The 14,744-nt window shown below is 41.4% G+C and overlaps 1 protein-coding gene across 4 annotated transcripts in view; it reads left to right on the plus strand.

Moving 5' to 3' along the window:
- PCYT1B (phosphate cytidylyltransferase 1B, choline) overlaps positions 1–14,744 on the plus strand; it is a 1,028,131-nt gene that overhangs the window by 201,908 nt on the left and 811,479 nt on the right. For all 4 annotated transcript variants that reach the window (XM_069204810.1, XM_069204811.1, XM_069204812.1 and 1 more), the window contains exon 2: positions 9,000–9,099. In XM_069204810.1, the coding sequence (XP_069060911.1) occupies positions 9,000–9,099 (100 nt within the window). The remainder of the gene's footprint in view (positions 1–8,999; positions 9,100–14,744) is intronic.

Genomic DNA, 14,744 nt, shown 5'->3' on the forward strand with positions numbered 1-14,744 from the left:
ACTTGCAGTACTTTACTCCTGCTTTTCTGGGCTTTGGGGTGGGGTATTTTACTTACCTTTGCTGTATTCTCCCAGTGATTCTCTACACACTACACTTGGCCAGGGGGGATTTTGTGATTCGCATTCCACTTTCTTAGTATATGGTTTGTGTTGCCCCTAGACATTTTTTCTCCCAATGCATTCTATTGCATTTCCTATTGTTTACACTATCCTATGTCTAATTACTTACCTTATTTTGGTGGATAGTGTATATATTGTGTACAATACTTACCTCCAGAAGGAGTATTGCCTCTAAGATATATTTGGTACCGTGTCACCCAAATAAACTACCTTTATTTTTGGTAACACTGAGAATTGTCTTTACTTGTGTATAAGTACTGTGTAACTATAAGTGGTATTGCAGGAGCTTTGCATGTCTCCAAGTTATAGCTACCTCTATCAGCCTAAGCTGCTAGAATAATACTACATTTCACTGATAAGGGATAACTGGACCTGGTGTAAGGTGTACGTACCCAAGGTACCCACTACAAACCAGTCTAACCTACAGAGACCCATCTTCTGCCTTCTCTTTAGAAGTTTAAACTTTCCTTTCTTCACACAGTTCAAATACTATGGGGGAAAAAAGTGCACTGCAAAGGTGTTGACTTTTAGCGCCACCGAAGAAGGCATTGCATTCAAGTAGCACAATTCCTTGTGAAAATCTGCTCAATTGTATTCTGCTGCAGAGCGTTTATTCTGGGGCTCCACTACAACATATCCTTCTAGGTTAACAACTTTGCCTCTGGATACATAATGCAGAGGAAAGTAATCATGGTTAGTTGCTCAAGATATTGTTCTTGCCTGATCCATTCCAAGGAATGGTCCAAGTTAACTTGTTACATTGTTTTGAAGGTTGTCCCTTTCCTTTTAGTTGGCACTCTTGACATTGAAACTAAATAAACCATAAAAGTAGTTTTTGGTTGAAGGCACCACTTCTTTCAACTGGAAATAGCTGCTCAGCTTATCTGCTCAAGTTAAATGACACACCATATGCTTCCAACCCTAGTCCATTCCTGGCTTTTCATACTAAACCAGACATGGCTTCATAGCTCCTCAGAGCCTTGAAGAAAATCACTGCAAGAGTGGGTGATCGTAAGAAAGACACTGGTAACTCATTTGGAAAAGAAGTTTCAACAACTAATGGCAAACCTATTTTAGGATAGGATTGAATTGCGGTGGGAGGCTTGTTAGTCGAGTGACAGGTTGGACACCACTGAATCAATATTATGGATATTGCAGAACTGTTTCAAACAACCAGTCTAGTTATAAGAAAGTTAGAAATGCAAGTCAAGCAACAGTTTGAAAAACGCAAGCATTTAGCCAGTAGCACCCACCAGCACATCCTTTTGTGACTGGACACATGAAGGGGGTCTCAAAATAAAAAATTAAAAAATATATTTTTTTGTCTTCAGAACCTATTTTTTAAGCATTCTGGACCTATCTGCAAACAATGTTAACCCATTGTTGAGAAGCTACCTGAAATAAAGGTATGATAGAGGTAGGTTTCCCCCTTTGGACTGAATTTGCTATTAGTAGTAGTAGATAAATCATTATTATTTTTACAGGTAAAGAACTTCTAGGCATTGTTGAGGAAGAACAGCTGAAACAAGACATAAAGGGCTAGATGTACGTGCCATTTTGCTTGTCGCAAACGGTCCGATTTTCAGAGTCCGGCCGTTTGCAGCAAGAAAAAAAACATTTTGATATGCACAGACCCTATTTTGCAATTCAGTAATCTATTTACCGAATCTCAAAATAGGTTTGCAAGTCACAATTAGGAAGGGGTGTTCCCTTCCTAATTGTGAGTCGCAGTGCGATGTAGGATTGTTTTGTGACAGTGAATGCAGTCACAAAACAATCGCAGTTAGCACCAGTTTCAAATTGGTGCTAACCCATTTGCAAACGGGAAGGGGTCCCCATGGGACCCATTCCCCTTTGTGAATGCATGTAAAAATATTTTTTCAGAGCAGGCAGTGGTCCCACGGATAACTGCCTGCTCTGAAAAAATGAAAAGAAAACTTTTTATTTTTGTTTTTGAAATACAACCTGTTTTCCTTACAGGAAACCGGGCTGCATTTCAGAAAAAAAAACTGCTTTATTTAAAAGCAGTCACAGACTTGGTGGTCTGCTGTCCCCAGCAGGCCACCATCACTTTGAGGGCAGCCATTCCCAAAAGGGTCATAAATTGCGACCTACTTCATGAATATTTATGAGATAGGTCTTGAGCGACCTCATTGAGAATCGCAAACAGTGTCATTGACACTGTTGTACATCAGGTTTTGTGACTCTAAGACTTGCAATTTGGGAGAGGCAAAAGCTAATATTCATACATGTGGCCCATAAAGTCTCAGAACATAGGAAACAGTGTATGAGGTAACACAGACAAATGAAAAGAGAAGACTAAATAAAAAAACAAAAATGGTTTGCTTCACTTTCTTACTGGAACACTAAAACAAAGTGATTTGTTTGAAACCTTCAAAGTGATTAGTAATTTGCTTGAAACTTCTTTGAACCACTTTCTATAGATTTTTTAAATATTGTGGAGCAGGTTTGTGAAGACTGTGTCCAATGTTTTGATGCTGTGTATGTAGCAGTACCATTAAGGTAATGGTTGGTGGGTGAGGGTAATGAGCCGGAGATTACTTCCTTGCTATCTCTACTGGGTGAAGTTTCACCTTAACGTATGATAAATTTACAATCCAAGGACTTTGAAGTCCATTTTTGTTGATTTTTAGCTACTGTCAACTCAGTTGTGAGAAACATAATTGTAGCTGAATAGAGATTTCTTCACAGTGGCAGATGAAGGTGCAGGACTGGGTATGTTAGGATGTGTTTGAGCCACCAATGAGATTTATGGGAAACAGTGAAAAGAATAGGTTGTACACCAAAGGCTGACTTTTTAAATTTTCTTGTTGCTTGTGTGCCGAGATGGATCTTGTATGATTCGATAAGGGGTATTGTTATGGTTACTTCATTTAACATGAAGGGGTTTAACTCTCCTATCAAAAGAAGTGTATTATGGAATGTCCTTAAATTCACAAACTTCATGATCTTTTGTTTGAAACTTGATTTCTCTAAAATGACCAAAAACAATGAGCTATAAAGTGTACATAACTCAATATATGTCTTTGTGATTCCTCTACATAATGTTTTTTGGTTTCACAAACTGACCTGAAAGAAACAACAAACATCGCACTAGTGATGGTGTATGCATGCATTGAGCAAAACAGGTATATTTCCAAGATAGTAAAATGGTACTCTGCACAAGCTTCAATTAAAAATGTGACAACAAATTTGAAAAGTATAACATGAGGAGGTCGCTGACAAAAATCTTTCGGAAAGCTACAATAACATTCTCTTCTCCTGTGGGCACAGGGTGTATACAAGAATATATATGTACATTTTAATTAGTGGAACACTGCTGTTAAACAGTAAGACAATCCTCTGCACATTTGCATCATGATTTTAGACCAGGCTCCTACTGGTCTAAAATTTGAATGGGGAACCAAAAACCCTAGAAATGGCTTTTGAGTGAATGAATACATCCTCAAGGACATGGTTTCAGTAAAGAAATTGGAAGTACTAATTGCAGGACCTCAAAGGCAACCACTTTGGGTGCGCTGATTAAGGTACAGAAAGGAAAACTTATTATGATGGTAGGAGCCATGTTCAGCTACACTGAGGTGCCCACATGCAGAAAGGCGCATTTGCGGTGGGTAGGCGCTGCCTTACCTCCTCTGTGATCTCCCACTGTTCTGCCTCTAGGGGCAGAACTCTGGAATGGAGGAGCAGAGGAGTGACATTTGTGACATTTGTATCTGTATTGGTAAAGGGGGTAGATGTGCGTGCCATGCATATAACCCCACATTACCTGGTTCTTCTTCTTAAACTAACTGAGTCGTATGATGTGTTGTTGATCAACTACTATAATAATGTTATTGATCCATCAGATACTAGTGTGATTGACAACCTTGAGATCAGGGTACATATGGTACTGAATGGGAGTAAGAAGGATCTTAGGCTAATTTGGGCCGGTGATTTTAACGCTCATTTGTGTGAACCAGAATTTTTTGATTGCTGTGGCCTCCTTGATGAATATGATCGTCCCATGAAGAGTTTCAAACACTTCCATTATGGGATTGCGCTCAATCGAATGATGGCTGCTAATTCTTTGCTCTTTCCAACACCAGAGGTTGAGGGGGTTCCCACGTTTATGGGGGAAAATGCACACACCACAGTTGATTTTATTGTCTACTCTGGAGCGCTTATCCCCTTTGTTGGAAGTTTAGGGTGATGTTAACCTGTATGAGTGATCATAACCCTTTAATTCTAGAAACAAGACTGGGTTTGGAAAACGACTCTAGGGTGGCGTAACAACAGCCAGTACTGAATCTTTGTGCCTAGAAAGGTTTGACTATTAGGTGGAAAAAATAGATAAGTATAGCTTTTTAGAGATTTAATGATGAACAAAGGGGAAGAGGTCATGATTGTATTGGAGGAAGACATGCCTGCACATAAAATTGTCGAGGCATTTTCTGCCTTGACAAGTTATATGGCTGAAAACTCCAGTGTTCATGTACTAGTAAGGATAGAGGACCCTGCTGGTTCAACCATGCATGTACCTCTTCCCTTAAAGATTTAAATAAGATAATCAACTCTGTCCCACAAATGAATATGCTATTAAAGCTGCAAGAAGGACATATAAGGCCACTCTTGCTGCAAGGAAGAATGAACTGAGGGAGATCGCCTGGGATATGCTTATCAAAGCAAGCAATAAGAAAGATACAAAGGCTTTTTGGCAAGTGGTCAACTCTCCCCCATTGAATGATAAGGATAAAACTATAATACACACTGTTATTCCAGTTCAAGCTTGGATTGACCATTTTTCCAAATATTTATAACGGCGAATAATGTTTCTCAGGAAGAAATGAATTGTCCCATGGCAGTGAGAAATGCCTTGGTAGGTGCAGCCTTTTGTTATACAACAGAAGTAGCCGATGTAATACAGGCTATTCAAGACTGCCCATCTGATACAGCTCCCGGCCCAGATAGAATCCTAACTGACATATATAAAACGCTTCCAGAATTCTGGGGACCTTTGCTTACTAATGTTTTGAGATCTGCTATGACAGGTCCCTTAGTAGACACCTGGAGAGAAGCGATTATTGTGCCTATTTTTAAGAAGGGGGATAGGGCTGACCCACAATGCTATCGCCCAATCTCCCTCTTAGATAGTTCGGTCAAGATATTAGGCCGAGTGATTTTAAATAAATTGGAAAAATGGGCTACGGAGACTAATTGTCTGTCAAAGGTACAGTATGGGTTCTGTCCAGGACTGGGTACAGTTGAACAAACTCTTAATTTGAGCTTGATAGTTCAAAAATACATGAAGACAAAAAAAGCTGTGTACACTAGCCTTCATGGATCTCTCCTGTGCCTTTGACACAGTTGACAGATCAAAATTGTGGACTGTTATGTTAAACATGGGGGTGGATAAAGATATAATTGTCCTACTTAGTAGGCTCCATGCCTGTACTTTGGCATGCGTTTGTTATACTCAAGAGGGTGATTTAACAGAAAAATGTGCTTCCTTAAAGGGGGTAAGACAGGGATGTGTGTTTTCCCCCTTTCTCTTCCTTCTCTATATAAATGGTTTGGAAAACTTTTTATGTGCTATGGGGAAGGACTTGCTACTTATTAATATGTACCCAATTCCAGTTCTGCTTTATGCGGACAATGCTGTACCTATTTCAAGGACAGCATATGGTCTTAACATTTTAATAAATGCTTTTAATATGTTTATGGGAAACCTTGGTCTTAAAATTAACAGACCAAAGTCATTTGTGATGAAGAGCAGCCCCAAATTATTAAAATGTAAAAAAATTGGCCTGGAAGGTTTAGAAATACTTCAGGTTCCCAATTTTATTTATTTGGGGGTCCTAATTAATGTGGATTTTAATTGGAAATTTTTAGTTAGCGTTCGTGTATTGCAATTTCAAAGAGCCATAGATTTCTAAAAAGATGGGACACAAACCTGTTGAAGAGATGTTGACTGTTTTTGTGACTTCTATTGCAACATTTGGAACAGGAGTATGGGGCCACACTGATTGCTCAAGTCTCCAGGTAGTTGAAAATAAGTTTTTAAGAAGGTTATTAGCAAACCCACAATCCACCCCAATAGTGTTTTGTCATGAAGAAGTAGGCTTGAGGGGCTTATCCTTTTATATAAAACTACAACCTGTATTGCTATGGCTAAAAATCTGGTCAAACCCTGAAGCCCATCTGTGCAGATCAGTGATCAAGGATTGGTTGTCACTGTCATGGTCGATGGACATACCCTGGCTTAGATATGTGCATTCCACACTTTTTTTCTTCACTTCATTTAATTTATTCAGAAAAGTGTTTCCACAAAAGACACTTAAGACAACATACAAAGAGTTTAAAGACATAAATATAATAAAGGATTAAAAAGATACAAAAATGTGAATATATTCACTAAAAGACTTTTCTAAAAGCTATTGAATTATTATAGTGCTAGTCCAAAAACTGTCATCAGGAGATAGCAGACATTCACAATGGGTGAATTCAACAATACATGAATTGCTTTCTTGTGTTTTGCTAATAAATATTTAGAGATTACATGGAATATATATTTCCTTTATATATGTCCAAAGATAAAACATGATTCATAGCTTATTTCTTGGCACCCAAAAATGGACAATCTGGATATAAATTGATTCCCTCCCTTTTGATCCATGTTTCTTCACTGATCAAAATATATCAAACTAACATTTCATAATAATTCTTCACAAGAAGGACATATATTTACCTTTAGGTAGTATTGCATAACACCACAGCTTACAAACATACAGCTTAATTGCAATCTTTTTATCTGTAAACTATGGTGCAAATCTTCCGGCAAGTCCCAATCCTATCCTCTGAGTGTTCTCCATAAGGACGTTTTCAACAATTCTATTGGGCTACAAAACATTTGTACGAAATAATGAATGACCTGGCAATAAGCGCAATATATAATCCCTGTCAAGCCCAGCTCTAGACGTATCATTTCAATCGAGCTGGGATTACTAATGACAACCAATAACCCCTCCCACAGATCTGACAGGGGGTACATTTGCTACAAACCCCTTTAAAAACGATTGTACATTTCTCTTATCCTGAGCATTAAACATCTGCAGCAAGCCAATGCCTGCAGGCGGTGTTTTAGAGAACTATAGTCTATCCTGATGAGCCATCAAAGCATTGTTTGAGAAGCTCACCTCCAGACAGGTGTACTCGTTTTGTTCACTATAATTGTTGAAACTACTAAGTAGAGGGATTTTAAAAAGTCCCTTTTTGGTTCTTTAGAAAGCCTGTTGACCCTGAGTGGCACCCTGAAGGCTGAAACACTTTGAGACAGTGATGTTATGGACCCTAGCACCCAACAATATTTACCAAAGGACCCTAATAGCAAAATGGGGTTACGATCCAGAAGACAATTTTAAGCTACACTTTAGTCCCTTTTCACAAATAAGAGCTCCGTTTACAATCTGCTTGCAGCCTACCCACTCGCACTATGGGCCTGATTATGAATGTGGCTGCGTGATGGCAGTCCGACTGGACATAACAAGCCTGGTGGTCAGACCGCCAGGGAACCACCAGCTCTGCCAGGATCTTAGATCCCGGCGGTCTGGCGGTGGCAGAAATCCTAATCCGCCAGGGCAGCCTGGAAATTATGATCTTGTTTTCTGCCAACCTTATTCATGGTGGTAACATCGCCATGAAAAGTCTGGCAGAGAACAGGTGCAGGGGGCCACAGGGGGGGCTACACTGCCCATGCTCTTAGCATGGGAAGTGCAGGGGCCGCCCCTGCCCAGCACCATCGCAATGATTACTGTCTGCTTTGCAGACAGTGAACATTGGTAGGGTGTTGGTGCAACCTGCTGGCTACAGCAATGCCGCCGCCTCGATTACGAGCCGTTGACAATGCTGTAGCCTGTTTCTGCTAGGCCAGCGAGCGGAAACTTAGGTTTCTGCCTGCCGACCTAACGGGAAACCCTTAATAACTCTTGCGGGCAGGTCGCAACGTAGGCAGCGGTCACCCTGTCTGGAGTTTTGCGGATGGAGTTTTCCGTCCGCCAAACTCAAAATGATCCCCAAGGTGTTGTGGGTGAGAATCCGATAAAGCATGACACAGGTGGTTCTTGTTGGTGAGGATCCTACTAATATGTCTAAAGATATGTCAGGATGCTACTAATCCACCTGTGTGTGGACCCTACATCAATCTGGTGATATATTTGGACCCCACAAAGTGATCCTTTTAGAGTGAAGGAATAACTTCGTATTAATAGCGAACTCTCTTTTGTTGAGCTGGCTAAGTTTATACTCAGCCATATGATTAGTGTCTGGTATAAGAAAGCTGTATCTGTGTAGCTAATGATACAACCCGGCACACGATTGAAGCAATTCGTTTAATATATGGGTAGAAACTAAACTAAACACTTTTTTGGTTATTGTGATGTTAATTAACTTTCTGTGGTGTCATCAGGGTTGCAGGTCGTGTGATGTCCCTTCCTACGATTCCGATGAGGCATGGCCAAAGAGTACATAATGGCACTCCTGGCAGTTTGGTGAATCGAGGTCTATGTTCTCTTCACTTCCTGCTGTAAAAAAAACACAAGTATGGAATTTATGACACTCTAGCAATATTTACCAAAGTGCGTATTGAACACATAAGGAGAAGTATTATTGAGAAGCAAAGGAAGTAACTACGTTCAGAAAAAGCACTCTTTTATCATAGCGCACACATTAGGAAATAAGGGTCAATGACTGATTTAAACCCAAAAGCGTGAACTGAAGGAATAATGCAATAATGCAACTGCATTAGGATTAGATTTAGCGAAGTTTAAAAACTTGCTTCATGTGAATTCTGCATTGTAATATATGTGCTTGTTTTCTGTTAGGCTCTGGCTGCACCTGCTCCGTTTGCTGACGAGGCAAGCTGTCAGTGCCAGGCCCCCCATGAGAAATTAACCGTTGCTCAAGCCCTTCTCGGAACACCAGGTAAGTCTCTCAATACTCTTGCCTTCTTTCGCATAACATTCAGGCTCTTATGAAAGGTATTCTTTTCTGGATAATTCTGAGGCAGCGTTCATAAAAATAACAGTGCCAGATAGAAATTGGGAAATTTAATTTTGCACCCCTTCCTCCATTTACACATATATATCAGAAGTTCAAATACGTGTTGATGTATTTCTTATATGAAAAGATGACACTAACAATTACATTACATAACCTTCACTGTCTGGGCACATTGAAAGTAGAATTTTAGTTGGAAAAGGCAAGCGCAGTGGGATTACAAAAAATCCTCTCCACACTGCTAGGCAGTAGAAGAGACTGAGCTAGCTCTTTTCCACCCTCTATGTCAGTGGTTCCCAACCTGTGGTCCGGGGACCCCTGGAGTTCCGCAAAGCCTTTTCAGGGGGTCCACAACAGCTTAGAAAATTAAAAAATATCAACAAATATTGACAAATTAAGTCCCCAGCTTCCAGTAAGGACTCAGGTGGGGGTCCCGGATTCCAAGGATGATTCAGTGGTGGTCCCTGGGTTCCATTAATGTTAAAGTGGGGGTCCACAGAAATCAAAAGGTTGGGAACCACTGCTCTATGTCATAGCCACATAGCGCCCAAGCAGGGTATTGGGTGTAAATGGGTATATCAGGTATAAGGAGCCGTGTTGTACTCCCTGGTAGAGTGAACCCTCGTTCGCTGTCCCAGGGAAGGCTGCTCTGCGACATCCTTTTGCATTTTCGGAATGCCTGTGGGGCCTAGGAGATAACTACCCAGATTATACCAGGATGGAGCTGGGTAATTTTTCTCTTGTTTCTGAAGGTTTTTTAATGGCAATTTAATTACCCCGCTGGTGGAGACATAGGGTGGAACCATATTTGGTTTGGGTATGCCTCATGCAGATATGGTCCCTTCCAGTGGGAGGTGTCGAGAAGTATCTACACTCCTGTAAGGTAAATTCCATTAAGAGATGCACCATTGAAAGAATGAACCATTTATTGGGTACAGGAAGGAGACTTCCGCTGGAGAGTACCAGATTTTACCCAAACTGCAAAATATAAAAAATCTGTTGGCTGTATTATGTTGTCAATATGTGGCAAACTATAGACTTCATTTTTACCTTGAGATAAAGGTCCTCATTACAACCTCAGCAGTCTTCACAGAATACCGCCGAGGCTGCGGCACCAGAATACCGCCAGTGCTGGCGGTATTTCTGGCTCCCTAGTTCAACTTTTCTGCTGGTCCAGCGGATGGTAACAGTGTTACCGTCAGCTGGCCCAGAGGAAACGTCGCATTAACATTGCTTCTGGCTCGTAATAGAGCCAGCGGCAATGCTGATGTGCAGCGGGTGCAGTAGCACCCATCGCGCATTTCACTTCCCGAAATTCGGAAGTGAAATGCGTGATGGGGCTATGCCTGGGGGCCCCTGCACTGCCCATGCCAAGTGCATGGGCAGTGCAAGGGCCCCCAGAGGCGCCCCAATTCCCCCTTACCGCCAGTCTTTCCATGGCGTGGCCAGGCTGGTAGTCGGTGACTCAAAATCCCCAGGGCAGCGGTGCTTGCACCTCTGCCCTAGGGATTATGACCACCAGGTAGAAGCCTGGCGGTATAGTGGAGGGGCCGGCGGTATGGCCGTGGGTATTTCATCACGGTCATAAGAGCTAGAGGAACACCACCAGCCTGTTGGCGGTGTTACCGCCAGCTGACCGCCGGCCGCCAGGGTCGTTATGAGGCCCAAAGTGTACTTTGTGCTGTGACTTACTGATCAATCTATTCTTTCCAACTCAGAAGAGTTTTTGATAGTAACAAATATAACTTAATGTAGCTTGCAATATTGGTAAAGAATACATGGCTCTCTGCTTACAAACAGCTTAGTTTTGGTGCACTGTGTATGTTATTTAAAGCTACATATTTGCCAGTTGTTTGTCTAAATATATAATTTGTATCTTATTATTTTCTGTATTACTTATGTGTTGTTAACTTTTTTGCCCAAACATATTGTGGGTATCCCCATGTCCAGCTATTAGTCATCTTACATACACCCCTGATTAATCAAAAAAGTAATCACAAGTTTCAGCTTTCTTTACTAAAGAGGCAGTTTTACAAGATCACTTTGAATTGGAAGGTCATCGCAGAAAACCAAATCTCAGATGTCAGAATACATGCAGTCAAGATTGTAGCAATAAAGGTCTTGTTGTTAAGAGGCCTCTAAATCCCACTAATCCTGTTTGAATCCCTATCAGGATTTATGAGATCTGTGAAGTTACGGCAGACCTTTAGAATGTTTTCCCCCCAAGATTTCAGCTGCTGAAACAAGCTGAAATCTCAGAGGGAGAGAAAATGCAGGGGAGAACGATGAATTACTAGGCTTTAGGAATTACCCCTATACTTTCTCATAACAGAGGTGTTTGTAGAATTCAACTCGTTATTTCACACACTCAAAATTAATGAGATCCTGGTATCTTAATTCCAGGGATGGGAAATTAACACCTCCCACACCGGGGCTCTCAAAATAGGGCTCACAGTGGTTATATGTCGGAACCACTACCTCGTTCTAAACACTAATGCCTTTACCACAAATGCATTTACAACAATTTTACCTAAAACCTAAACCCTGCCCCCCCAAACCCTAATCACCCCCAGGCCCCCCAAAACAGCCCCAGTCCCAGCCCAACTTACCTCCTCCTTCACCGCGTCCACTCCGACTCCCTTCTGTACCTTAACCACGCATGTACGTTGTTCAGACATGCATGGTTAAGGTACCAAAACCAGGGATTCGTGGAATACGAAAGCGTTGTTTCGCTTTCGTTTTTCACAAACTCGTGTTCCGGTCTTCTGGGTGTTTCCCCTCACAGTACTTTATTTACTTTAACGTCCTCCAAACTCTTTACGTCTTCTAAATCTCAGACAAAAGGATGATTTTCCTCTTTGCTAAGCAAGGCAGCTTCTGCCCTCCGTTTCATTACAAGCAATGCAGCTTCTACCCTCTTCCCTTACTTTTATGCCAAGAGATGATGTTAAGCTAGACCTCAAAAGCAGCCAACATGGTCCAGTCCAACACAGTTAAGAAGCAGAGGAGACAGAACTTGCCATTGAATTTGTAGTGTAGTGAATCATCGCAGTGAAGTGCATGGTCTTCTTCCATACCCCCCCCCTTTGGAGAGGAGAAGGCAGCACATGTGGCAGGAGGTCATTTACTGGGTGAATGCATTGTGGCTGGAGGTACACTCTGTGGTAGATCTGAAAAAGAAACCACAGGATGAAAGGCGACAGGAGAAGGAGAAGTTTTCCAGGATCAAGTTACAAAGGCTCTGCATAGTGGTGGACCCAGATCCTTCCTCTGCCTCACCCCCTCTTAATGAGTGTATCCTTTCCATCATGCATCCTGACATCCTATACAGCCTGCCTGCTCCAAGGAATCCTAACGTCATGCCAGGTAAGAAAAAATAATCTTCATTTCTCAACTAGATTATTATGGCTCTCCATTCATGCCACATTGTTCTCAAACAGTCCACATCTCTCCCTTCACATATAGGCCACTCACTCACCTTCTTGCCCTCCCCAGTGAAGACTCGTTATACAACTTCTTCTTCTTGACTTCTAGCTGTCCTTTTTCCTGTCCTTTGTCTGGTGCATTGCAAACAACAACTGGAGCAGCAACAGCCCCTCCTGAACCAGGACCGGCATCTCTGTAAATCTTTAACATCCAGCCACTTTTCCTTCAGTGCTATTAATGTAATAAAATGCACTAGAAGTGTCCTTCTTTGAAAGTCATAGCACAACACGGCAATAAATGTACCGTTGCTTTATGTGACCAGATAATGTACTATTCACATAGTCATACGGTATGTGAGTAGAGTTCAAATATGTTCATTGACACCAAGTTATTTACAAGTCCTCTCTCATGTTGTGTCAATGTCTGCCTTCAATTGACACAATTTTGCCAGTAACTGCCACGGAGAAAAAGGGTGTTGATGATCCTATACCCTCATATTATTTGTAATGTGATAGCTTAATACTCTGTATGTTTCTGTCTCCACAGCTGCAGCAACACAATGGTCTCTTAAGTACACACTATGGACCACCTAATAAGCCACATGAGGGGATACCCTGCAAGCAACAACTCAGCCCTCTATATCAGTTAGTCAGGTAAGTCTGTGGCCCCAGTACCATTTATATCACATTCACCGATATCTCATCTGTTAAAAATATCATCCTATTATAATTTTGCCCATGTGAAAAAATCTACCATTTCCCTATTTATATTTATACAAATCGACACAAGATGTCACACCTATCACAGTTGTCCTCATTCACATCAGAATTTTAAAGTTGTTCATTATTCTTCACTAAAGCTACTATATCATTGGAAACATGTCCACAGCCATCTTCAATCAAGAGGTTGGTCCACACAGCACACATCTGTGGCACTGAATGGTACAACACTATACTATCTCAAGTGCAATGGAACATGTGAACCAACCAATGTTCAGTTAAGCCACAATTAGTACCCATCTGCCTCTGTGGAAGTGACATCTGTGCCTTACAATTACAGTTAAAATATATGAATATAAGAGTTTGTCAATTCATAATATATCTAATTCTGACTACTTGGTGTTTACTTGTCTCTTTTCTTAACACCGAGAGTAACTAATGAGATTTAATAATTACACTTCTCTGATTCATATTAATTTTCTTATTTATTCCACTAAGTGAGTAGCTCTTTGGAACAATGTATGTTTAATGCCCAGGTTCCCCAAATGTCTAGAGTGTAGATCCTGTTCATTACACGTTAAACATTATGAATCTACATCCTCTTTCATGTCAAAGTTCAAACTGTCCTTTCCCTTGCCTTACAGCACCTTTGGACAAATTGTCTGACAATGATGTCATTCCATTCACGAATGGAGGACAGTGTGCTATCGGGGCAGAACATCTACTGCTACTGCAAGCAGCCATCTCTGTGGCTCCCAGCACTACAAACGAAGATCATTTTGGTGCCATCTGTCTCTCTAACAGAACATTCTTCCAGATTACAAGTCCCTAGTCACCAACAAAAAGATAGGTGTGGATGCTTGTTGCATTTCAGGTATCACATTGAACAACCCTCAACCTACGGATACACCACTTACTCTCCTGTTCCACCTTTCAACCCTTGTGCAACGTCTTAATTTAATCCACTTTCTCATTGAGAGATAATCCACAGGTAGTGCAGACATCTCTCCCACTGAACAATCTCCACCTCAAAACCTCAGAGGTATCAAAACTCAAAGGAGGGGCAACGAGGTGGCTTTCTTAGATGGACACACATGCAAGGGGTTGGCATGGGCTACCCTCTGGAAGGATGAGAACTTAAAACAACAGGTCTCCAAACAGTGTGAAATGTGGAGAACACACACAGCATTTCCACCCACCTGGAATACCTCCCAAGGCTGCAATAAATAAAGACTCCTGTCTTAAAGACCATAGGAAAAGGCTTCCAGGGCGTTGTGAATTTGCACTGTGAACATCTCAGGTGTTGAGAAAGGATGACGCAGGGCTCCAGACCATAGAGCTGAAACTTATAGACCAGTTCAGACAGAGGCCTATCTCAAGCTCCACAATCTACTCCCACTCTAGCACACCTGCTTCCAATCTCAT

The sequence above is a fragment of the Pleurodeles waltl genome, chromosome 8, assembly GCF_031143425.1.
Source record: "Pleurodeles waltl isolate 20211129_DDA chromosome 8, aPleWal1.hap1.20221129, whole genome shotgun sequence".
NCBI classification, from domain to species: domain Eukaryota; kingdom Metazoa; phylum Chordata; class Amphibia; order Caudata; family Salamandridae; genus Pleurodeles; species Pleurodeles waltl.